General features: G+C 39.0%; 1 protein-coding gene across 9 annotated transcripts in view; it reads right to left on the minus strand.

The window, feature by feature from the left end:
* The window catches only part of ATP11C (ATPase phospholipid transporting 11C), a 183,902-nt gene that overhangs the window by 72,657 nt on the left and 83,966 nt on the right, over positions 1-27,279 (minus strand). For all 9 annotated transcript variants that reach the window (XM_036016256.1, XM_036016255.1, XM_036016252.1 and 6 more), the window contains 4 exons: positions 23,457-23,546; positions 18,950-19,030; positions 16,130-16,237; positions 593-721 (listed from right to left, as the gene is read on the minus strand). In XM_036016256.1, coding sequence (XP_035872149.1) covers positions 593-721; positions 16,130-16,237; positions 18,950-19,030; positions 23,457-23,546 — 408 coding nt within the window. The remainder of the gene's footprint in view (positions 1-592; positions 722-16,129; positions 16,238-18,949; positions 19,031-23,456; positions 23,547-27,279) is intronic.

Below are 27,279 nucleotides of genomic sequence, written 5' to 3' on the forward strand. Positions count from 1 at the left end.
CAAGAACTGACTGTGTCACAGAAAGTACCAGGAAAGTAACTGATTTTTCCAGTTTGAGCAAATTTACTTGAACAGTTTTATAATTCTTCCTAGTTGCAATAAAGCAAACATCAGACAAACTACGCCCTAGGGTACTGTTTAAAAAGCAATCAAATTACTCCAGATTAGATTTTCTATATGTCAGGAACAAACATTTTGAAAGAAAAATATTCATCACTTTTAAAATAAAAACAGATCAAACTGTAAGGTGAGAGTAGTTAAAATTATTTTTATAGTTATATAGTTTCAGCTTATGATTACTCTCATTTTTAAAAGCCTACATAAAATATTGAGTGGGTTATGTCACTATGAAATGCAGGCAGTGCTAATAAAAATGTGGTGGCTTTTATTTGGGACATACAGTTTCCTTACCCAACACCGCCCTTTTCCCTAAAGTTACAGATTTGCTTAGAAGCTCAAAGATAATTATATAAGAGCTGTCTTCAAATACAAAACTCACACAAATAAAATAAGATAATTAGGAGGCAGTGAAAAGGAGTATTTTCTAATTAACTATCCCGAGCTTACAATGTTAAGGTGTGGTCGGCATTACCTTGCAATTGGATTCCCCATCAAGACTGGCTGTAGTAACATAACAGGTTCCATCACTACTGCAGGAAGATAGAAGGATAAGATCACAGGGAAAGGCCTCATCTGCCCGCACTTCTACTATATCGCCGACCTAGAATGGAAAAAAATAAAATATTCTTAACTCCAAACAAAGCATTCACTATATGCAAGTCAAAAGAGTAGCAAGAGACCTCCTGTTTTGGGGCTCAGAAAGTGTCTCAGCATTTTACACCACATGAAAGTGGATGAAGGAATATTACTCAACATTCAGCATCCCTTTAAGGTCATGAGGACTTGTGATGCTTTTAGGTGACCTTAGCATTGAACTGTAATATCTAATGAATGACACTTCCACACCCAGGGACCCATGTGCTCTCTAATGTTTCTGGCACTGATGTTTCTTAAGACAGTGATCATTATCACTTCATGAATGAATCAAAAAAATCTACATGTCTCAACTTGAGCACTTCATAAATACTGGGCAGTAACACTCCTCCTCTGCATTCACACATATTTTAATATGTTTTCTTGTCAATGTGTTAACAGCTATTTTTGTTGGGTGGTGCCAATTCCTTCTTCAGTGCTCAGAAAACTGTTAATTACAGGCACCTATTTTTCTCCGAACATTTGAAAAATTAAAATAGGTCATTTTCCACCAATTCACCTGCTCTCAGAACAGTCAATTAATACAGCAATGAGAAACAATTTCCCATGTGCAAGTACCAAAAGCTCGAGTAGAATAAAATGAGAGAAGAAATCATGAACCCTTTCTATTGCAGGTGATTTAAGAACACAGGGAATAAATCAAAATGGTTGAGACTTCCAGTAAACATGGCAACACAGGCAGACATGGCTTACCTCTGCATAACCACATCAAAATTACAACTAAAATATTCAACAACCATCATTCAGAACCATCAGAAATTGAGTTGAATGGGTCTGACAACTATGGAACTGAAGAAACCACCTCCATACAGACTGGTGGGAGGGGTGCAGATGCAGAACAGACTGGTCCCTCATCCACATGTCATGCATCAAAATTCAGGAGGAATATATTGGGAATGAGGAGTCCCACCCCCACACCAGGACCGACAGACCAGGGTTCCAGTCCCAGGAAGATAAGTCTCCACAACTTCTGGCTACAAAAAAACCAGCAGGGATTGAGTCTGTGAAAGAAACTGCTACCTAAGCAGTTCCTCTTAAAGAAGTCACACATGGACTCACCTACTCAGACTCACTCCCTCTGAGCTCCAGAACCAGCTAGCAGCTTGAAAGGCACCAATGGGATACAGGTCTGGTATCAAGGCAAGCAGAGGCAACTGCACCTTTTCTGAACCCTTGCCCCACAGAGCTGACAAGCTGGTGCCATACCTGAGGCTCCATCAATCTGTCCACCACTCATTGACCCACCTTGGAGATCCCCAGAGACTCCACCCCACCCAACTTACAGCCCACCCAAGCTGTTTTTCTGAATGCGCTGGATTTCGCTCATACTTCACAACTTCCTAAACCCTCTCAAACAAGCAACAGCAGACCTCAGTGAGCCCCAGGTCCGGCACTAGCAGAAGCCAGCCTAGTTTCACAGCTTGGCTTCACCTGGGAACCTCCAAGTCCAGCACAAGGAGCAGCCATCTCAGATTGTTTTATACCTCAGGAAGAGTGGCTCCAGGCAGAACACAGGTGGGGGCTGACCTTGGCCTGCACCACCAGTGAAACCCCAGAGCCTGCACACCCAGTGAACAGCTACAGACCACGTCAGAGCACCACCACCCTGACCCTGCACTGCTGATCCTCCAAAGAGGGTGGAAGTTGGGGGTAAGTGGTCACAGCCAGTCCTCCTAGCCAGCTGGCCTAGTTAAATCCCTCCCATTGATCTGCCAACAGCAACCAAGGCTCAATTACAAGAGAAGGGTATATTCACTCACACCTCAAGTACCCAGCTTGGGTGACAGAGTAAGCTATGCCACTGGACCCTACAGGACACCTACTACATTAGGCCACAGTACCAAGACACGGAGTCAAAGCAGCTCTACATAATACATAGAAACAAACACAGGGAGTCTGCCAAATGAGGAGACAAAGAAACATGGCCTGAATGAACAGATCAAAACTCCAGAAAAGAGCTAAATGAAATGGAGATAAGTAATCTATCAGAGGCAAAGTTCAAAACACAAGTTATAAGGATGCTCAAGGAACTCAGTGGGGACCTCAACAGAATAAGAAAGATCCAGTCATAAACCAAAGATACACTAATTGAAATAAAGAACAATTTACAGGGAAACAACAGTAGAGTGGATGAAGCCAAGAACGAAATCAATGATTTGGAACATAAGGGAGCAAAAACCAATCAATTAGAACAAGAAAAAAGAATAAAAAAATGGGGATAATATAAGCAGCCTCTGAAACAACTTCAAGAAGTCCAACTTTTGCATCATAGGGGTGCCGGAAGGGAAAGAGAAAGAACAAGAAATTAGAAATCTATTTGAAAAAATAGTGAAAGAAAACATCCCTAATTTAGCGAAGGAAATAGACATGAAAGTCCAGGAAGCAGAAAGAGTCCAAAACAAGATGGATGCAAAGTGGCACACTTACTCCATGACACATCATAATTACATGCCAAAGGTTAAAGATAAAGAGAGAATCTTAACAGCAGCAAGAGAAAAGCAGAGAGTTACCTACAATGAAGTTCCCATAAGACTATCAGCTGATTTCTCAAAAGAAACACTGCAGGCTAGAAGGGATTTACAAGAAGCAGGGATCTACAGCCAAGACTGCTCTACCCAGCAAAGCTATCATTCAGAATTCAAGGGCAGATAAAAAGCTTCCCAGACAAGAAAAAACTAAAGGAGTTCATCATCACCAAAATATTATTATGTGAAATGTTAGCGAGACTTATTTAAGAAAAAGATCAAAACTATGAACAATAAAATGGCAATAAATATGTATCTATCACCAATTGAATCTAAAAAACAAACTAAGCAAACAAGAACAGAGACAGAATCATAGATACAGAGAGCATTTTGATGGTTGCCAGATGGGATGAGGGTGTGGAAAAATGGGTGAAGAGGCGAGGGGAGTATGAAGTACAAACAGGCAGTTACAGAATGGCCATGGGGATATAAAGTACAGTGTAGGAAATAGAGGAGCCAAAGAACTTATATGCATGACCCATGGACATGAACAATGGTGGGGGGATTGCCTGAGGGAGTGGGGGGTGCTGGGTGGGGGGGGGAGGGAGGAAATCAGGACAACTGTAATAGCATAATCCATAAAATATAATTTTTAAAAATTATGATGGTTAAAAGGTAAGACTTTTTCACCTGATTTTGTGTCCCAGCTTTGTCACTTACCTATAGGACCTTGGGAAAGTGCCCTAGATGATTGTTAACTACCTAACAGGACTGGTTTGAGCATGAAATGAGGACAAAGGTAGTGCCTTGCAAACTGGCACAAAGACACCATCTGATAGGTATTAATTACAATTATTACCAATACCTTGTAACTAGTTTACTCCCAATGTTTTTGGGAGAGAAAATGTAGGGAAAATCGTCCAGTCCAGCACTTCCCAACATTTTTCACACCATGGCATATTCAGAAAACACTTCCGTACAGCACCGTCAGATAAAGGGAAGAAGGTGCTGGTGGCAGAAGACAATCCACTTTACGAGCTAAACAGCTGATATTTGACACACCAAACTAGACACACTCGTTGTGAAAGGCTGAACTAATAAATAACACACTTGCCTATTTGCTCCATAATTTGGCAGATAAGGATGAGGATTGTAAGACCTATTCAGGAACAATTTTATTTTCTTTACCAATCTGCATCGGTTGCCAAGAGCAACAGTGTCAATAATTGAACTAACTTGTAAATAGCATTTTATTTTGTTGGATCTTTCCTTCCTCAATCACATAAACTTATGTTGTTTTCCTAAAACCATAATTGATGCTTAAATACACAAAGGAAAAATGGATGAAACTCTAAATCATGTCACAAGAAGGAAACACTCATTAAAGGATGGAAGGTGATTCTGAGGCCCTGAAAAATAAAGACTACAAGCGGAGAATTTCTAAAACAACATTTAGGATTTGCTTATATAGTAACTACCAGGGTCCCTGCATCTCATGTGCAAACTGAGTCCCGATGAAATGGATATGGGCTAGATCTCAAAAGTCCTGGCAGGCCAGGCTTAGTTAGGGCTTAAGGCTCACCTTGAAGGCAAAGGTGAACTGGGAAAGGACATTGAAAGAAAGGGAACAACACAGTCCAGTTAGATAATCAACTCTCAAGTTCTGTTTCCATTTAGCAAGTTAAAAACCACAAGAGAATAGCATCGTTCCTCAACATAAATATTAGAAAATCTACAAAATCATGTTTCTTTTTAGTGCATCAGAGAGCTGAGTGAACTGAATTTCAAACGTTGAAAAGCTCCCCTAAGGAGACAACTGTTTCACAATTGACAAAAGCACCGGGTGAAGAGATGGCTTCCATAAATGTTCATTAAGAAGAAAACTAGATTTCTAACCAAATCTGAAAGGCTTTGTAGCCAGGCGGTGAGGGACAAATCCATACGATCTCACCTTTAACTGGAACATAATCAACAAAAGAAAAAAGCAAATGAAATATAACCAGAGACATTGAAATTAAGAACAATCTAACAACAGCCAGAGGAGAGGGAGGAGGGGACAGTGGAGAGAAGGATTTTCAGGAACTTCTACAAAACCAAGGTCACTTGGTTTTGGTCACTTGGTCATTTTCAGGTCATTTGGACAAAACCAAGGGGGAGGGTGGAAGCAAGGGAGGGAGGTGAGGATGGCTGGGGTGGGGGGCAGTGGTGGGGAGAAAATTCAGACAACTGTAATTGAACAACAATAAAGTCACTGAAATGAATGAATGAATGAATGAATGACTCGGTAGGAGCTAATGTGACATCAGAATCTATGCAAGCCTGATAGAAAAGACGAGACCAAACCACTCATCAGTTCTTCTCTACAGGCATCCGCTGGGTGCTCATGAGAAACCAGGAGGGCGGGAGACCTAAAAGACCCTTCCTCACCAGTATGGGCATACAGGTCATGATGGATTGTATGCCAGAATCATGGACCCTTTCCCCATTTGAGACAAAAGCCATCTGTCTAGGAGAAAGGCAAGAAATTCTCCCTGGCACAGTATCAGGGAAATGTCACTCTTGCCACGGGAGGTAGAAGCAAAAGCCATCTGCTGCTGCGGATGGGACAGGAAACTCACTCTTACCAAGGGCTTAGCACTGATAAAAGGCAAAGTTCAGCTGTCATGGCAAGTGGAGTGGGAGTAATCGGGAAGTTCCACCCTGGGGTAAAGGTATGTAAATCCAGCCTAATATTGACATTAGAGCATGAGACCCAAGAAACCACTCTGTTCCAAACAGGAGCCCTGCAATGAATAACGACAAAGAGCAATCTGCGACTGAAGGAGGGGAAAGGGACAAGAGGGAGGCATCCACTGCATCTCAGGGATGCAGGACCTGCAGAAGGTGGAAAAGGAACACTGAGAAAAACCCTTTGGCACACCAGGCCCCACACAAAGGACAAGGCAACCGCAACCCCAGCATTCCAAAAACCTGAAGTGCAGTGGTGTACTGAAATATCAATAGCTACAGGAAAACCAAAGTCAGTTCAACTTCAGACTAGATTGATGTAACTCCTGACACTAATGGACTGACAGAAGAGGCCTGCCCACCTCAGAATAAAAACATCGTTTACCTAGGTCTCTACCATTCTTTTCTGTACAGTGTCCAAAGTTCAATTAAAAAAAATGAAAAGTAGACAACATTCATGTGCAGATGAGGAACTTGGGCAGAGAGATGGAAACTATAAAGAGCAAATGGAGAAGTTACAAATTAAAAGAATGACCTCACAGATAAATATTTCCTTTAATGGGCTTATCAGCAGACTGGATACAACAAAGGAAATAATCAGTAAACCTAAAGAAACTCTTCCAGTATTTCTAATGCCAAAACCCATACTCTTTCCCTTACAGATAATCTGCAGCTGGATTCTACAAGTTTTCTGTCTAGATTGTCTTCTCTGTGTTCTGTGATTCCATCCAGTCTCATGGCTTCATATGCCATCTACATGCAAATGAAGCCCAAATTTCTACTTCCACCTAAAACATCTCTCAGCTCTAGGCTTGACAATTCCATCTGGATGTCTAATAGGTATCTCAGTATTAATGTGGCCAAAACTGAATTCCTGATTTCCCTTCACTCCCACTTGTCCCTAAACCTGTTCTTCTCCATCTTATTTAATAGCACTAGTATTCTGTTTAATTGCATTATTTAATACATCCAGTTGCTCATGCCAGAACCAGGAAGGCTATCTTTATTCTTTTTTTATTGTTGTTCAATTACAGTTGTCCCAATTTTCCCTCCATTGCTCCCTCCTGTCCCCCACCCTCCCCTGCTCCCTCACTCAGTCCCCACCCTGTTGTTCATGTGTCCATTATACATGTTCCTTGATGAGACCCTTCCCCTTCTTTCCCCCACTATCTCCCCCCTTCCCCTCTGGTCACTGTCAGTGCATTCTTTATTTCTATGTCTTGTTCTATTTTGCTCGTTTGTTTGTTTTCTTCAATAGATTCTTCTTATAGGTGAGATCACATGGTGTTTGTCCCTCACTGCCTGGCTTATTTCACTTAGCATGATGCTCTCCGGTTCCATCATGTCTCACTCCCTACATCCAATATGTCACTAAATCCTGATGTCCACTGCTTGTGTGTAAGTTTCTTAACATCTCTGTGCCTCACTCTCATCAGTTATAAAGAGGGGAGAATAATACCAAAAAAGGCACACCCTACCTCATAGGACTACTGTGAATTAAGGAGGAAATTAGTTAATATAATGTAAAAGCGAGTGTCTGGCATAGTGATGTAATATATAAATGTTAAGTACTATTTTTTTATAATTATCTCTACTACTATCATCCTCATACAAACTCTCACCATCTTTTGCAGCAGCTATCTACCTCATCTCCCTGATTCCACTTTTACCACGCTTGAGTTGTCTTTTGAAAACAGAATGTCTTTGGGGGAAAAAAGATTAAGTCACTTCCTGACTTTGAAACCCTTCAAAGATTTCCCATTGCTCTGAGGACATGGACCAAGTCATGCTTCTTTCTGCTCAACAACTACACATTTAGACACTTTTGGTTTATAAGCACCTCTTTACACATACAAATACTACAGAAAAGGCTCAATCAAATGATCAAACAGTGGCTCACACATCAGCATCAACTGATCTAATTAAGACTGTACCTGACTGAGGTAAGCCTTAAGGCAATGAAGCCTAGTGAAGGGAAGGTAGAAGATGGGTGTCTTTCTAAGAGGGTGGGTGTAACCACAAAATCAGAAAGAGAAAACGGGAGAAAGGGAGAGGATTGGGAGACTTTTACTTGCTTTGCAATTACACTAAGTGTACTCTGAGCAACAGATTTAATGCTACAAATCATTTAGAATGCCTTGGTTCTTAGGCTGAACAGCAATGCTGAGTTTCTACCAACTGGTTTGAAAACTTCAGGTTCTAACCACTCCAGTTCATCACATGGTCTTCCCTCTGGGATGCAGAGACTGGAGGAAAAAAAGAAGACAAACAGAAAGACATTCCATGCTCAACTTGGGTACCTCTCCCACTTTGTAGCCTTCTTCCCATCATTACTCTATGATGCAACACAATTTACTTATCACTGGGGCTATAGAGAACTTATGTCCAGAAATTCCAGGTACTTCATAAATAATTCAGCAGTGATAACACTTGATAAAAGTACAGAAAGTATCATTTTTATGAATTTATGTGACAGTCCTAAACCATTCTGGAATGATACTTTCACCTACCTGCTTCTCTTTCTGCTCCCCCCCATCTTTTTCCCTTGTTCTGGAGGAAGTTGATTTATATTAGCTTTCGTATTTTAATCCATATTCACATAGAAATATTATTTCAAAATACCATGCAAAATCAACAAACTTGACAAACCCTAAGGCAGACTAAGAAAAAGAGACTCAAATACCTAAAACAAAGAGAAGACATTACAACTGATGCCATGAAATAAAAAGGATAAGAGACCACAAACAACTGCATTCTGACAAGACAAACAGGCTAACATAGAAGAAACAGAAAAACGCCTGGAAATACAGAGCCCACCAAAACTGAATCATGAAGAAATAAAGTATCTGAACAGATCCAATACTAGTGAGGAGATAAAAGCAAGAAGCAAAAACCTCCCCCTCAAAAAAGGTCAGACCCAGATGATTTCATTGGAGAATTATACCTAGCATTAAAAGAAGAAATGACACCAATCCTTCTAAAACTCTTCTAAAGAATGGAAGAAGAGGGAATATTACTACACTCATTCTATGATACCCTAATACCATTACCAGAAAAGCACACAAGGAAATACAACTACAGACGAATATCCTTAATAAATTTTGAAGCAAATGTCCTAAACAAAATACTGTCCAATCAAATTCAACAGTATATTAAAATGATCATTATGCCATGACCAAATTGGATTTATCCCTCGGATTCAGATACATGATGAGGTCTGTCTGGAAAAAGTCCAGCCATTGTTAACATAACGAGAATGGTTTGTGCGACACTGATGTAACCTGGCAGCCAAGGAGAGTGGACTGGAATGCGCATGTGTAAACAATGATGACTTCACTGTACTGGTCAGTGGAGGAGGTAAATGTTGAATGACCATGTGTACTGAGCAGCTGTCACATTCAAAATATCTAAGCAAGTACAGCAACGAATCTGCATCAAATTTTGCATTAAGATTGAACATTCCTCCATGGAAACTATTCAAATGATTCAAAAGGCCACAGCTATGGGCAACTGGTGATCAGCAGCTTCATCACAACAATGTGCCTGCTCGCACATCACATCTCATGCAGAATTTTTTGGCAAAAGATCAAATCACACAGGTGACTCAGCTCCCCTACAGCTCAGATTTGGTACCCTGTGAATTCTGGCTTTTCTCAAAACTAAATTCACCATTGAAAGGGAGGAGATTTCAGACTGTCAATGAGATTCAGGAAAATATGACAGGGCAGCTGATGGTGACTGGGACAACTGTGTGAGGTTCCTAGGTGCCTATTTTGAAGGGGACTGAAGTGATACTGTCCTATGTACAATGTTTCTTGTATCTTGTATTTTCTTCAATAAATGTCTCTATTTTCACATTACATGCTGGATACCTTCTGGACAGACCATGCACACACACACATACACACACACACACACACAAATGGAGAAAACCTACACAATCATCTCAACTGATGCAGAAAAAGCGAAAAAGCAATTGGTACAATTCAACACCCTTTTCATGATAATAACCTAGGAAGAGAAGGAAATATCCCCAACATAGTAAAAGCCATATATGAAAGCATACAACTAATATACTCAATGGGGAAATACTTTTTCTCCCAAAACTTTTCTTTCCTCTAAGATCAGGAATGAAGCTAGGATGTCTACTCCCGGCACTACTATTTAACATTGTACTGGAAATTCTAGTAAGAGCAATTACAAAAATAACAAAAATAAATAAAAGGCATATAATACAAATTGGAAAAGAAGTAAAAATATCCTGGTTTGCAAATGATATCATATTATAGGTTAAAAACCCTTTAGAGTCCACAAAGAAATTTAGAATTAGTAAACAAATTCAGCAAAGTTGCAGGATATCAAATCAGCACTCAAATATCAATCACATTTCTATATACTAACAATGACCAATCCCTAAAGAAAATTAAGAAAACCCATTTACAATACCATCAAAAGGAACAGAACACTTAGGAATAAACTTAACCAAAATAGGTCAAGACTTGTACATGGAAAGCTACAAAGCACTGCTAAAAGAAATCAAACATAACATACATACATGGAAAGATATTTTATGCTTGTGTATGAAAAAACTTAATATAAAAATGCCTATAATATTCAAAGCAATCTGCAATGGAATTTCTATGAAAATGAAAATTCCTACGAATTTTCGTAGGAATGGCATTAGTTCCACAGCATTTTTTTTTGCAGAAATAGAAAAAAATTTCCTGAAATTCATATGAAATTTCAAGGGACTGCCCCCCCATCCCCAAATAGCCAAAACAATCTTAAAAAATAAAACTTGGTTGACTCACACTCCCAAATTTCAAAACATACTATTAAGAGCAGTAATTAAGATGGGTGGTATGGCGTCAAGACAGATATATAGGCCAATGAACAAACACCTGAAAAAACCCTTGAATATATGGCCAAATGATTTTCAGCAAGGGTGTCAAGATTATGCAATGGGCAAAGGACAGTCTCTCTCGAACAAATATTGCTGGAAAAACTGGATATCACCATGGAAAAAAATGAAATTGGACTACTACCTTACACCATATACAAAAATTAACCAAAAATAAGATAAAGAACTAAATGTAAGATCTAAATCTATCAGACTCCTAGAAGAACATGAGGGAATAGATTCAAAATATTGGATTTAATGATGATTTCTTGGATATAACATCAAAACCACAGGAAAACATCAATGTTAGAAATGTAAATATATCAAACTTAAAAACCTCTTACCAAAGAACACTATCAACAAATTAAAAAGACAATCTATGAAACAGGAGAACATAGTTGCAAGTCATCTGTCTGATAAAGGGTTAATAGTCAGAATACATAAGGAGCTTCTCTATAAGTCAACAACAAGCAGCCTGATTAACAATGGGCAAATGGCCCTGGCTGGTGTGGCTCAGTGGATGAGTGCTGGCTTACAAATCAAAGGGTCGCTGGTTTGATTCCCAGTCAGGGCACATGCCTGGGTTGTGGGCCAGGTCCCCAGTAGGGGGCGCACAAGAGGCAACCACACATTGATGTTTTTCTCCCTCTTTCTCTCCCTATCCCCTCTGTAAAAACGGAATAAAATCTTTTAAAAAATGGGCCAAGGGCTTGAATAGAAACTTCTCCAAAGACATATGAAAGGCCAATAAGTACATGAAAAAAGACGCTCAACATCACTAATCATTAGGGAAATGCAAATCAAATCCAAAATGAGATATCATCCAACACCCATCAGAATGGTCACTATCAAAAAAGAAAAGAATAATTGTTGGAGATGATGTCGAGAAGTTGAAACCCTGTACACTCTAGGTGCAAACATACAATTGTGCATCTATTATGGAAAATTATATGGAAGCTCCTCAAAAAATTAAAAATAGAATTACCATATAATCCAAAAATTCTACTTCTGGGTAAATATCTAACCTAACTTAGAGCAGGATATTTTTTAAAAAAAATATTTATTTAAAAATTTTCATTTAGTTTATTTTCAGTATTACTTTGTATTAGTTTCAGGTGTACAGCATAGTGGTTAGACAATCATATATTGTCACTTTATAAAATGTTCCACCAATATTTCCAGTACACACCTGGCACCAGGTAGTTATTACAATATATTTTTTAAAAGATTTATTTATTTATTTTTAGAGAGGGAAGGGAGGGAGAAAGAGAGAGAGAGAGAGGGAGAAACATCAACGTGCGGTTGCTGGGGGCTGTGGCCTGCAACCCAGGCATGTGCCCTGACTGAGAATCGAACCTGCAACACTTTGGTTCGCAGCCCGTGCTCAATCCACTGAGCTACGCCAGCCAGGGCACAATATTAATGACTATATTCCCTATGCTGTACTTTACATCCCTGTGACTATTTTTTAAATATCAATTTGTGCTTCTTAATTCCACCACCTCTTTTATCCAGTCCCCCAGTCTCCCTCCTCTCTGGTAACCAGCAGTACATTCTCTTTGTCTATGAGTCTGTTTCAATATTGTTTGTTCACTTATATTGTTCTTCAGATTCCATATATATGTGAAATCATAGGTATTTGTCTTTCCTGACTTTTTGTACTGAGTATAATATCCTCTAGGTCCATCCCTGCTGTTGCAAAAGGTAAGATTTTGTTCTTTTCTATGGCCAAGTAGTACTCCATTATATTTATGTACTACTGTTGTTTTTTATCTACTGGTCTACTGATGGACATTTAGCTTGCTTCTGAATCCTAGCTATTGAAAATAATGCTGCAATGAACACAGGAGTGCATATATTCTTTTGAATTAGTGTTTTGAGTTTCTTTGGATACATACCCAGAAGTGGGATCACTGAGTCATAAGGCAACTCCATTTTCAATTCCTCAAGGGAAGTTTATACTGTTTTTCATAGTGGATGCACCAATCCACATTCCCACCAAGACTGCAGGAGAGCTTCCTTTTCTCCACATCCTCACCAGCACTTGTTGTTTGCTAACTTATTGATGATGGCCATTCTGACAGGTGTAAGGTAATACCTTACTGTGTACCACAACTTTCTTATCCACTCGTCTACTGATGGGCACTCAGGTTGCTTCCATATCTTGTCAAAGCAGGATCTTGAAAAGTTACTTATACGTGTGTATTTGTCACAGCATTATTCACATAGCCAAGAGGTGAAAGCAACCCAAATGTATACAGATAAATGAATGGATAAGGGAAATGTGCTATTTGCATACAATAAAAAATTATGTAGCCTTAAAAAGAAGGAACTCCTATCATATGCTACCCTGTGGATACAGCCTGAAGACCTTTTTGCTAAGTAAAATAAGCCAGTCACAAAAGGACAAATACTGTATGATCCCACTTATAGAAAGTGTCTCTCTAAAGTAATCAGTCATAAAAACAGAAAATAGAAAGGTCTTTATGAAGGGCTGGAGGCAGGGGGAATTAGTGTCTAGTGGGTACAAAAATGCTGCTTTTCCATATGAATGGCCAGTCTTGGCTCACGCTTTACAACTTCCTAAACTCTCTCAAACAAGCAACAGCCAGCCTCAGTGAGCCTCAGGGCCAGCACTAGCAGCAATCAGCCTAGATTCACAGCTTGGCTTTGCTTGGGAATCTCCAAGCCCAGCACAAGGAGCGGCCATCTCAGATTGGTTTAGAGATCAGGCAGGGCGGCCCCAGGCAAAACACAGGTTTAGGAGGACCCTGGCCTGCACCACCTGGGAAACCACAGAGACTGTGCACCCAGGGAACAGCTACAGACCACACTGGAGCACCACCATTCTGCCCCTGCACTGCTGATCCTCTATGAGGGTGGACGTTGGTGGTCAGTGGTCATATCCAGTCTTTGCAGCTGACTGACCTGGGTAAACCCCTTCCATTGACCTGCCAACAGCAATCATGGCTCCACTACAAGAGGAGGGTGTACTCAGCCCACAGAGAGGGCACACCCCGAGTACCCAGCTTGGGTGCTAGGGGAGGCTGTGCCACCGGATGCTACAGGACACCTACTACATTAGGCCACATTACCAAGACAGGGAGCCATAGCAGCTGTACCTAACACATAGAAACAAACACAGGGAGGCTGCTAAAATGAGATAAAGAAACATGGCCCAAATGAAAGAACAGAAGAAAACTCCAGAAAAAGAGCTAGACACAATGGAAATAAGCAATCTAATCAGATGCAGACTTCAAAATACTGGTTATTAGGATGTTCGAGGAACTCAGCGAGGACCTCAACAGAATAGATCTAGTCAGAAATGCAGGATACACTAATTGAAATAAAGAACAATTTACAGGAAAATAACAGTAGAGTGGATGAAGCCAAGAACGAAATCAATGATTTGGAACATAAGGGAGCAAGAAACAACCAATCAGAACAATAAGAAGAAATAAAGAATCCCCCCAAAATGAGGATGATGCAAGCGGCCTCTGGGACAACTTCAAGTGGTCCAACATTCTCATAAGGTGCCAGGAGGAGAATAGAAAGAACAAGAAATTGGAAATCTATTTGAAAAAATAGTGAATGAAAATTTCCCTAATATGGGGAAGGGCATAGATATGCAAGTCCAGGAAGCAAGAGAGTCCCAAACAAGATGGATGCAAAGAGGTCCACTCCATGAGAAATCCTAATTAAAATGCAAAAGTTAAAGATAAAGAGAGAATCTTAAAAGCTATAAGAGAAAGGCAGTTAGTTACCTACAGGAGAGTTTCCATAAGACCGTCAGCTGATTTCCCAAAAGAAACATTGCAGGCTAGAAGGGCCTGGCAAGAAATATTCCAAGTCATGAAAAGCAGGGGCCTACAGCCAAGATTGCTCTACCCAGCAAAGATATCATTTAGAATTGAAGGGCAGATAAAGAGCTTCCCAGACAAGAAAAAACTAAAGGAGTTCATCATCACTAAACCATTATTATATGAAATGTTAAAGGGGCTTATTTAAGAAAAAGACCATGAAAACTATAAATAATAGAATGACAATAAATACATCTCTATCAACAACTGAATCTAAAAAACAAACTAAGCAAACAAGAAGAACAGAGTCAGAAGCATGGATACAGAGAACATTTTGATGGTTGCCAGATGGGAGGGGGTTGTGGGGTAATGGGTGAAGAGATGAGGGGATTAAGAAATACAAGTAGGTAGTTACAGAACAGCCATGGGGATATAAAGCACAGTATAGGAAGCGGAGTAGCCAAAGAACTTATACGAACAATGGGGATTGCTTAAGGGAGTTGGGGGTGCTGGCTGGAGGGGGGCAAATGGGAAGAAATTGGAACAACTGTAATAGCATAATCAATAAAGTATAATTTAAAAAATAAAAATACTAAAATAAAACTTGGCAACAAAAGCATTATTTGATGTAGGCAAGTTTGAAATCTTACTGACAAGAATCTTAGGTAATAATAAACATTGATTAGTTTGAATAAAAACTAAAATACCTGAGATATTAAAAACAATAACAACTTTGGAACTCTTATACATTGCTGGTAGAATATAAAATGGTAAGCTGCTGTGGAACACAGTTTGTAGTTCATGAAAAAGTTAATCATAGGATTACTGTTATCACCTAGCAATTTTACTCCTAGATATATATATATCTAGGAGTAAAGGATATATATATATATATATATATATATCTATGTTTATATATATATAAACATCCAAAAGAATTGAAAACAGGTGTTCAAACAAAAACTTGTATATGAAATATTCATAACAGCAATATTCCTAATAGCCAATAGATGGAAAAAAGCCAAATTTCCATGAACTGGTAAATGGATAAACAAACTGTGGTATAGCCACCCAATGTACTGTTATTCAGCTGTAAAAACTAATGAAGAACTAATACATGCTACAGCATGAATGACTCTCAGGAACATCAAATTAAATGAGAAGGCAGCAAAAAAAGGCCACTCAGTGTACAATTTCTTTTATATAAAATATCTAAAATAGGTAAATCCATAGAGACGGAAAGAAGATTAGTGGTTGCCAGCGCCCGGGGGAGGGAGGAATGTGGCATGGCCGCTTAATGGCTTATGGGGGTTTCTTTGGGGGTGATGAAAACATTCTGGAACGAGACAGTGTTGATGGTTGTACAGCACTGAGAATGTACTAAATGCCACTGAATTAACCGTTCATTTTTAAAAGGTGTGTTTTCACCACAATAAGAAAGAATGGGCTACAAAAATTAATACCTTGATTTTTTCACTCTCTTTTCTAACTCGCTGTGCATTTTCAATAATGTAAACAGTTCTCTTGTTGACTTCATTGTCAGCTCTGTGTCTCAGCCAATCCTCGTATCCCTAGAAGGATAAAAAAAAAAACAAACCTATGTCAAGCTCACATAATTAAGTTATTAATTTCTATAATCCCCTAAACGAGTTGCCAGCAGATATTTATAATTACAGTATTTAATTCAATTCATGATGCTAAAGAGACAACATTGTACATTTTTATAGAATAACTAAGATAGGCTTTCAAAATAAGCCTTAAGTAAATACCTTTATTGTATTAAAAGATTCCTTCACTTTATATTTTAACTATTAATGAAAATAAGCATTAGAGCCTTAATATTCTTCAACTGTGAAGGACAATGATCCATTCTTATAATTTTACTCTTATTCGAGGTAATGTGAATTGATTCCACTTTTGAATTCGAAGAAAATTTTTTCTGGATGGTATTTTCTTACAGACTTAACAACAAATATTATATTTTGTTGTGTATAATGTGTTCCTGTGCATAATGTGAACCCATGTTTTTGTATGCATTATACACAGGATTATTATGCCCATCATTATACCCATGATATGTAATCACTATACCCATGTATATGCCCTGGCCGGTGTGGCCCAGTGGATTGAGCACCAGCCTGAGAACCAAAGGTTCAATTCCCAGTCAGAGCACATGCCTGGGTTGTAGTCCAGGTCAGGTCCCCAGTAGGGGGTGTGCGAGAAGGAACCACACATTGATGTTTCTCTTTCTCCCTTCCCCTCTGTCTAAAATAAATAAATAAAATCTTTAAAAAAAACATGTATAATCATAATTTTTACCACATCCTTATTTTTCACTCAAAAATTTGGGCATAAAGGTAAACACTATACAAGGCAAAATACGGTATTCTTCTGTAGTAGACTACTGGAATGGTTATCTCTGAGGAAACTAAATTCTCCCAGGGACAGAACAGAAAAGGCAAGCTAGGATTATTTTGGCAGAGAATCTACAATTTGTTTTAGAGATCAACAGTGAAACTTCTACACTGACTTAGTGATAGAAAAATATAAATTGGTGTTCATTTTTTAGAATTAAAGGTAATCAGGGAACAGTCTAATGGCTCATTTTTCTTTGGGCTTTTTGTCTGAAGTATATTTAAGGGAAAAGAACCAAGGAAGGAGGATGTTCATTTGTTTTGGAACAACCTCCTCTTCTTGTTTTTACATCACTTTCCTTTTTTTCTTTATAATATGTCTCTACCTTTTCAGACATAACTGTTTAAAGAATCCTTTAATCACTTCCCCTCTTTTTTCTCAATTTCTATATTCATTCCTATTCTGTCACTCTTTATGACAATGCAAGGCTATCACTTCAGTGAGAAAAGAAAGGCCCTCAGAGGAACTAGTACTGAGAATCAAATGAATCAGTAAGAGCTTTTGAAATCATACTGGCGGTTTTGTGAAGTAGCAATTCTATGATATTATAGAAAATAATCCTAACAGCCTAAGGGAAGGAACATTCCAAAAGTCTTCATTTAGCAACCAAGAACTCGATAAAATATTTTTGTAGTTTCTGTTAGGCAAGGTAGAAGACCAGATAACCACAAGAGGAAAAGGAAATCTTGTTCCCAATACTGTTAAGGAGACCTTTATTTTGTACGTTGAGACATTGTTAAAAGCACTTTGGTAAGTACTGTCTAAAAGGTACTATTCATATAAAATGCTCAAAATACTTCAAAGACATTGTAACCACACAGGAACTTCATTTCTTTAGTATGACCTTTTCTCCTTTCTTTCCTTTTGATTCAAACTGGCCTCGTCCAGCACCCTGATCCACCCGCATCCTTCTGTCTCCCATAGCCACTCCCTTAAGCATTAAGCCCTCAGGACAAGGAGTTTCTGATCGGCATCAGATAATCTCAGGAACAAAGCATCAGGTCTGTTGACCACAGAGACAGTTTCTGTCAAACTAGGGATAACATCTAGGCCTCAGCTGTGTTTCGGCTCTGGGCCCAGAAACACAGCGAAACCAGACCATGTGATGCCATGACTGCGCCTGGACCAGCTGCGCCGATCACCTACCCCTACCCTAGTGCTGACCACTCAGTAGAGGTCACAACCCTGATGCCCTTAGTCACCATGACTAATGATCTCTCCTGGATATAACCCGTCCCCTGGAAGCCATGGGGGAGCCAGGTCTTTGAACATTAGCTCACCTGTGACTCTGGGCATGGGCTACTATCTAAAAATAAACCCTTACCATTCTTGCTGCACGCAGGCAAATGGATACCTTTAGCCTCTTTAGTCCCTTAATAACATCAGCATTACAAACTGGCAGTTGTCAGCTTTGACAAGAAACAATAAAAGTCTCCTCTACCCACCATCCCCTTCAGCATCCTCAAGAAAGACCAAAAAAAAAGTATTTATGCTCGAGTTCTCTGCTATAGGCAAACAAACAAACAAACAAAAAAGCCCACTAGAATAGAAATTTTTGTGACAGACATACTGCAATGAAAAATTAATGCATATTAAAAATTTGCCTCCCATTTCCTGACTAAGCTATACCTTCCATCTACTCTTTTGAGTTACATTGCCACACACAAATATTGAGGAGGAAAGGAGCAAGAAAATTAAGCATGTACTTTACAATCATTTTACCAGGTTTTCAACAGGAACCAAATATAAGTTAAATCCAGAGACAATGCCCACTCTACATTACATGTGAAAAAAAAAAAGACCTTTGACAATGAAATTTAAACCAGACAGGAATAAAATGCAAGCAAAATTGTAAATAAGAAATTTACCTGCTTGATGGCTGTAACAGTTATAACAAAGAAAAGTGGAAGTCCACTGGTAACTGGGCTAGTTGGTGTGTCTACTGTGACCTAAGTAAAGATATTAAATTGAAATTAAAATGAAAATAAGCTAATAACTTATATGTAGCACTTACCTGCTGCAAAAAATTCAGCCAGAATGCAGACAAAACACATTCTGGGAGCAGGATGAATGTTAACTTTCATTAAAACAAAAGTAATCCACACAGCAGTTAGTTTAAGAAAAAAGTTCTAGATCAGGCTGAGTTTTCATCCCAGCTTGGATTAACCCCTTTACTGAAATACACCCATTCATTTACCATCTACTTTTTGAGCACCACTCTGTCAGACCCTGCGCTATTATCAGCCAGGCTCTAGAGATGCTGCTTTAAACAAATGGAGGAAGTTCCCTGACCTCACATAGCTGGTGGCTTAAAGGGAAAACCAAACACTAAACAAATGATTCATTGAGATCTGAAGAATAAACAGAAGTTAACCGGATGAAAGGGGGGTTGCTTTCCAGAAACAGTAAACAGTGTATACAATGTCCCTACCGTGGAAGGGAGTGTGGCACAGGTTAAGGAAATAAAGGAAGCCAGAAGCAAAACAGTGTCAGGTGAGATGGGGCTAGAAAGAGAGATGGGCCAGACCAAGCTGACTCACTACACTAGAATTCATTCTTTTTAAAAAATATTTATTTATTTGTTTGTTTATTTATTGATTGATTGATAGATAGATAGAGGGGAAGGGAGAGAAACATCCATGTGTGGTTGCCTCTCAAGTGCTCCCTACTGGGGACCTGGCCCGCAACCCAGTCATATGCCCTGACTGGGAATCAAACCAGGGACTGTTTGGTTCGCAGTCCAGAGCTCAATCCACTAAGCCACATCAGCCAGGGCTAGAATTCATTCTCTATCCCACCAATAGTGGAAAATAATTGAAGCTTCTAAGCAGGGAGAGGTCACATGAAGAGAATTGCGTTTTGAAAAGATTCTCACTGCTTTGTGGAAAAGAAAAGGAAAGAGAATGAGAATGGAGGCAAGGAGTCTATTTAGGAGGCTACTACTCTGATCTAAATAAAAGATGATGGCTTGGATGAGGGGGGTAGCAGCAGACATGAAAATATGTTCCAGAGATATTTAGGAGGCAAAAATGGCAGGAATGGTAAGGAATTTGTCATGAGGGGTGATTAAAGATGCCTTCCAAGCATCTGGTAACATAGCTGGTGAGTGTTGTCATCAGTCACTGAAATAGGAGAGAGTAAAAGAGAGAAATAGGTTTGATTTGAGGGACAGAGGACCATGAGCTCCATCTGCCCTCGCAATTCATTGACTCTCATCTCTAACCCCCATCCAGTCCTGCCCCTGCCACACACGCTATGTTGCAGACACAGACTGAAATACCACTGACAGTCTCTAATCCTTCAAGGTTTAGTTCAGAAATCACCTACTCTTTGAAGCCTTTTCAAGCTCCTCTTGGGTAGAAAAAAATCACAACTTCTACCACATCCCCATAGCATTTTACTCATGCTATTTTTATGAGTTTTACTATATTAAATTAAGTGAATACATAACTGTTTTTGGCTATACCCTAAATTCATTAAGGCTAGAAAAGCCATATCTGGATCTTCATTGCATCTGCTAAAGTCTTTGTTGTCTGGACTACTGAATGGCATTTAATAGGTGCTTGGTATATGCTCACTGAATTGAACTGAAATCGCTGCACGCCAAGTGGAATGACTCTTCTGAATACAATCTTCTATGCAGTTTATTTTAAACTGTTCTGTAAGACATCTTACCATGAGTGGAGAGGAGCTCCTTTTCAAATGCCCCATCATTCAAGATTGAAATTGGCTCTTTCCCATATCACAACCCAGATTGGTTTTAAGAAGTAGGGCTAAATTCAATTACAGCACCATTTACTCAAAGACTTAAAGTGAATAAACAGAAGCACTTAACACCAACAAGGCATTTGAGCAATTGCACGGGATGTTTCTCCTTCATTTAAAAAAAAAATGAAGTGAGAAAAAAAAAAGTATTTTCAATGCAGTAAAATTTTCAGGAGGTGATTTTGGTAAGGGAAAGATTTTAATAGCTTATAGACTTAAAAATGGAAGATGCAAGTTAAAACCTCTAAATACCAGGCTTTCCCCCTTAAAGTAAATGAATGAAGAGCAAAACTAATAATCAGAAAGATAAGTGATAAATTTTCAATTAGGCTGAAACTAGTACTTAAAAAAGGAAACTAGTAACCTACTTTCAATTTAATATATACCATTGTGTTTAATAGTATCCAGTACATGTCTTTCTGGCATAAACAAAGATAAAAAACCCATGTAAGTTTTTTAAAAGCGTGCGTGCAAGTCTAAACAAGTTTTCTAGTAAAAATGCTACTTTAGAAATATGTAAAATAATATCAATTTTAAAATGTAATTAATGTTACAACTTTAAAAAGTATTATTACAATAAGTCCTGAAGCATCTTTTTAATCACAGGGCATTTTAATATTAGAAATCACTTCCAGTCAAGATGGAGGCATAGGAAGACACACTTTGGCTCCTCGCACAACCAAAAGAAGGACAACAACAAACATAAAAACAAAAACCAACCAGAACTGACAGAAAATCAAACTATATGGAAATCTGACAACCAAGGAGTTAAAGAAGAAACATTCATCTAGACTGGAAGGAGGGGTGGAGACAGGCATCCAGGGGGACAGGACTTGTAGCAAGGCGGTGGCTGGAAGACTGGGGCAGGCGAGGCAGCAGCTGGGGGAGCAGGTGGTCCCCCATTTGTGTGTGGATAAGCCAGGAAGAATAACTAGAGAGCAAGACAGACCTCACAACCCAGGGTTCCAGTTCAGGGAAATAAAGCCTCAAAACCTCTGACTGAAAAAACCTGTGGTGGTTGAGGTGGCAGGAGAAACTCCAAGCCACACAAGACAGTTTGTTGGACAGACCCACAAGGTCCTCAAACATACACAAAGTAACCTCCCCTCCCTGGAATCAGCACCAGAAAGGCCCAAGTTGCTTGTAAGTAGAAGAGGAAGAGATTGAAAGCAGGCCAAGAGCTGACCAAGTGGCATTGTTTCCTCTCAGATCCCTCCCCCACGTATAGTGCCACAAAGCTGTGATGTGGGCTGCCCTGCCCTGGTGAATACCTAAGGCTCCACCCCTTATTACTTAACAAGCACAGCAACACACACAAAAAATGGCCTAAATGAAAGAACAGATCAAAGCTCCAGAAAAGATACAACTAAGCGACGAAGAGATAGCCAATCTATCAGATGCAGAGTTCAAAATACTGGTGATCAGGATACTAACAGAATTGGCTGAGTATGGTCACAAAATAGAGGAAAAAGTGAAGGCTAATAAAAGTGAAATAAAGGAAAATGTACAGGTAACCAACAGTGAAGGGAAGGAAACCAGGACTCAAATCAATGGTTTGGAGAAGGAAGAAATAAACATTTGACCTGAACAGAATGAATAAACAAGAATGCAAACAAATTAGGAGAGGCTTAGGAACCTCTGGGACAACTTTAAACATCCCAATATCCAAATCTTGGCGTGCCAGAAGGGGAAGAGGAAGAGCAACAGATTGAAAACATATTTTAACAAATAATAAAGGAGAACTTCCCCATTCTGGCAAAGGAAATAGACTTCCAGGAAGTCCAGGAAGCTCAGAGAGTCCCAAAGAAGTTGGACCCAAGAAGAAACACACCAAGGCACATCATAATTACATTATCCAAGGTAAAAATGAAGGACAGAATCCTAGAAGCAGCAAGAGATAAGGAGACAGTAGCCTACAAAGGAGTTCCCATCAGACTGTCAGCTGATTTCTCAAAAGACACCTTTCAAGCAAGAAAGGGCTGGGAAGAAGTATTCCAAGTCATGAAAGGCAAGGACCTACATCCAAGATTGCTCTATCCAGCAAAGCTCTCATTTAGAATGGAAAGGCAGATAGAGTCCTTCCCAGATAAGGTCAAGTTAAAGGAGTTCATCATCACCAAGCCCTTATTTTATGAAATGTTAAAGGGACTTATCGAAGAAAGAGAAGATCAAAAATACAAACAGTAAAATGACAGCAAACTCACAACTATCAATAACCAAGCCTAAATAAAGAAAAACAAAACAAAAAAATGAACTATGGAATAGATTCACAGAAATAAAGATCACATGGAGGGTATCAGAGGGGAGGGGGGAATGGGGGAAAAGGTACAGGGAATAAGAAGCATAAATGGTAGGCACAAAATAGACAGGGGGAGGTTAAGAATAGTATGGGAAATGGAGAAGCCAAAGAACTTATATGTATGACCCATGGACACGAACTAAGGTGGGAGGGGGATACAGGGTGGAGGGGAATAAAGCAGAGAAAAAAATGGGATAACTGTAATAGCATAATCAATAATATATATTTTTTAAAAGATTAGGAATAGACTGAAAATCTGTTTGAAGTAATTAAGTTTCTAAAAGTGGAATACCTATTTGTGGAGCTCTTACCTGTACAAGGAAAATGATGAGAAAATAAAAGTTTGCAATTCTTCTGAACTGTTCAAACAGATTCTTTGGGAGGAAATTCCAAAGTGTATACTGTAAAGAAGAAAAAAATACATATTATCAGAAAGCAAACTAAAAAACCTTAGTAATAATAAGTCATATGGGTCCCAGTTACCCCAATACTCTGAAAACATGTTAAAACCCAAATATCACACATATGAATAAGCATTTAATTAGAGGTATAGTAAAAAAAACACACTTTTAAATAATAAAGTTTTCACTTTGACCATTACAAACCGGACCATGTAGTCCCATACATCTGCTTTCTCTGACATGACTTAAATTAGGTTTCTTGTTACATGCTCTCATATCACCCTATACTTCCTCGATTACACTTGTTGCAGTGGATCATTATATATGCGTGTGTGTTTTAATTAAAATGTCTCTCTCAACAGGCATGAGTTATATGGGCAGGCTGTTCATCTGTCTTTTCTTTATTTTCCCCAACATCTAGCATGGTGTCTGACACAAAGCAGACACTCAATAGCATTAGCTGGATGAATGAATGAACAAATTAATCTCTCTGGCTTAGCTAAACTTTGGATTCTTGATCACAATCACGGCTATAACTCTGTCCCTATCAGTACCTCCATGACAACTGAGGTGTACACATAACCCTGGATCACAGATGGCTTTCACTTTAATCAACAACGTACCATCCTGTGCTCTGGAAACTGATAATTGGTAAAGGTTTCAATGCTAAATTGTACACAGTCAGGAGGAGAGAATTCTTCAGCCAATAGTCAAATCCCATAGACTTTCTCACTGGTAACTTAAGCTGAAGGACTGGGTCACTAAAAATCATCAGACATTGGATTTTATAGCTGTCTTAATAAAGAAGACCAGAAGACAGAAAAAAACACATTCCTTAACCCAAAGCTCTAAATTTATACTGGAACAGTCCAAAGTATCTCCATAATGTGAAAAAATATCCATTAACTTAAATAAGGGGTATGAGAATTTATAGCTAACCCCTCTTACAAAACCTTATGGGCTCAAGATCCCCCCAGGAAATCGCAAGAAAAATGAAGATGAGCGGAGGGAAACATATCCAGTGATGGAGCTGCATTACAACCACCAGGCAACCTACAAAGTGCTTCCCCCAAGGTTCAGAAATTCCTCAAGGAAGCCATTCAAAATGAAGTGCACAATTGTGTGTGCCTGGGCATCAGTCAGGAGAGGAGAGTCCACACTTTCCTCAGGCAGCTTGTGTCCAAAAATAAAACGGATCAAAACCACTGATTCAGTCACACTTGGAAGCTGATGCAGTCCAGATTGGCACGCACCTAACTATCCCAACAACAGGCAAACACATGAACTTCTGGCTTGTTGACCTTATGTTATGTAACTAAAGGATTTTTTAAAAAAAAACTTGGAATATCACTTTATTTTTTAACTTTTAGATTTTATTTGTTTATTTATTTTGAGAGAGGGGAAGGAAGGGAGAAACAGAGGGACAGAAATATCGATGTGCGAGAGATACATTGGTTGCCTCTTGCACACCCTCAACTGGGGACCTGGCCCACAATCCAGGCATGTGCCCTGACTGGGAATCAAACCAGTACCCTTTTAGTTTGCAGGCCTGCACCCCATCCACTAAGCCATACCCACCAGGGCTAACTAAAGGATTTTTAATTAAACAAACATTAGGAAGGCAACAGCCTCACAGTTGCTTTCAAAAGCCTGAAATAACTTTAGGATTGTATAAATATAGCTACTCCTTAACTGTTAAGGAATTGAAATTACATTTGGCCCTCTGAAGGCAACCACGAGACTGAAGTGACCCCCAGTGAAAATGGGTTTGATACCCCTGCTTTAGAGGAAACTACCAGTATATGTCCTCCTCTTTCCTATTTGAGGTCATGAGTTATTATTATGAGGCACCGTTGTGGATAGACCTAGAAAGTGTTAATGCTAAGTGAGACAAGTCAGTCAGAGAAAGACAAATACCATATGATTGCACTTACATGTGCAATCTAAAGAAAATAAATGAACAAACAAAATGGAAACAAACTCATAGGTAAAGAACATTTTGATGGTTGCCAGGTGGGACGGGAGTTGGGGGAATGGGTAAAACACAAGAAAGGGTTAAGAAGTACAGATTGGTAGTTACAAACTAGTCATGGGGATCTAGAGTGCAGCATAGGGAATATAGTCAGTAATATTGTAATAACTGTATGCTGCCAGGTGGGGACTGGAAATATAAGGGGGAATCACTTTGTAAAGTAATATGGCTATCTAGCCACTATGCTATACACCTGAAACTAATACAAAATAATATTGCATGTAAACTGTAACTGAAAGAAATTTTAAAACTACAGCATAGGGGACATACTCAATAATATTATAATAACTATGTATGGTGCCAGGTGTGTACTAGATTTATTGGGGTGATCAGTAGTCTCCATATGAGTCACTACAAACCAAATACAATGTTAGTTCACAGGAAGAAAGTGTTTATAGCATTTGTTTCAGTAACAATCAGAATGGAGATTATGGAGGGGTCATAAGTGAGTTCTTGCTCAAAGAAGTCAGTGAGTATCTTTTATACTATCGTAACATGCCATTATAAACTTAAAAAGCAACACCAACATTTAGAGCATGTTCAAAAATGGGTTTGATGCCCTGGCCAGTGTGGCTCAGTGAGGTGGAGCAATGCCCCATAAACTGAAAGGTCAGGTTCCATTCCTGGTCAGGGCACATGCCTAGGTTGTGGGTTCGGTCCCCAGTCAGGATGGGTGCAAGAAGCAACCGATTGATATTTCTCTCTCACATTGATGTTCTCCTGCCCCCTCTCTCCAAAATCAATAAACATATCCTCAGGTGAAAATAAAAAACTAAAATAAATTTTAAAAATGCATTCTACACAAAAACGCCAGCTTACCAAGTCTATATAATGCATTTTACATCTGCTCTATATAGTTAACTAAACTGTGGATCAAACATTAATCACTTATTAAAGGTGGGGGTTGAAATGAATCAAATCACAGTTTGAGAGTCTATTATTTCAATTTATGCAGAGGGAGGTTTTAGAACATTACCTGTTTTTATCTAAGGTCCAAAATTTTTCAGACTTAGCACTATAAAATGGTGATGGTGTAGTAGGCTCTAAATAACTTTGTTTCACTGTGTCAGTACACCACAAGGGAAGGGAAACCATTACAAAGGAAGTAGTAACTATTTAACTATTTAAAGTTAACAGCCAATTGTGAAGGAGCTATCAGAAGGAATACTGACTTTTCTAAATACTAGGATTTCGATGTGATAGAACAAAATAACTGTATTTTAAGATTAGTTGTAAATAAGTACCCAGTCGTAAATAAGCAGAGCTCTAGCTTGAGTAACTCTTCATTCTGTTTAAATTACTGTATTCATTTGATGATCAGCTCTCCTTATTACAGGCATTAAATACAATTTTCAGCATCATAGCAGTCGACTTTCATTTCTATTACCAATGCCAAGCAGAAATTCCTCTTTTTAAGTATCACTCTTTCTACCATAAATTTAGAAGAGCAAAAAGAGTAACCAGGATATTATTGCATTAGGATTTAGTAACTTCAGTTAAAAAGGCACCTTCAAGGAGTTTGATAAGACTCAAAGAAAAAAAGCATCTGATAAATTCTACAGGTGAATCTGATTTTTTAATTATTTATTTATTGCTGTTCTATTACACTTGTCCCAATTCCACCCCCTTGCTCTCCCCTACCCCACCTATTCCCCCCAGTCAACCCCCACCCACCCTTTTGTCCATATCCATAGGCCCTTT

The sequence above is a fragment of the Phyllostomus discolor genome, chromosome X (assembly GCF_004126475.2).
Source record: "Phyllostomus discolor isolate MPI-MPIP mPhyDis1 chromosome X, mPhyDis1.pri.v3, whole genome shotgun sequence".
NCBI classification, from domain to species: domain Eukaryota; kingdom Metazoa; phylum Chordata; class Mammalia; order Chiroptera; family Phyllostomidae; genus Phyllostomus; species Phyllostomus discolor.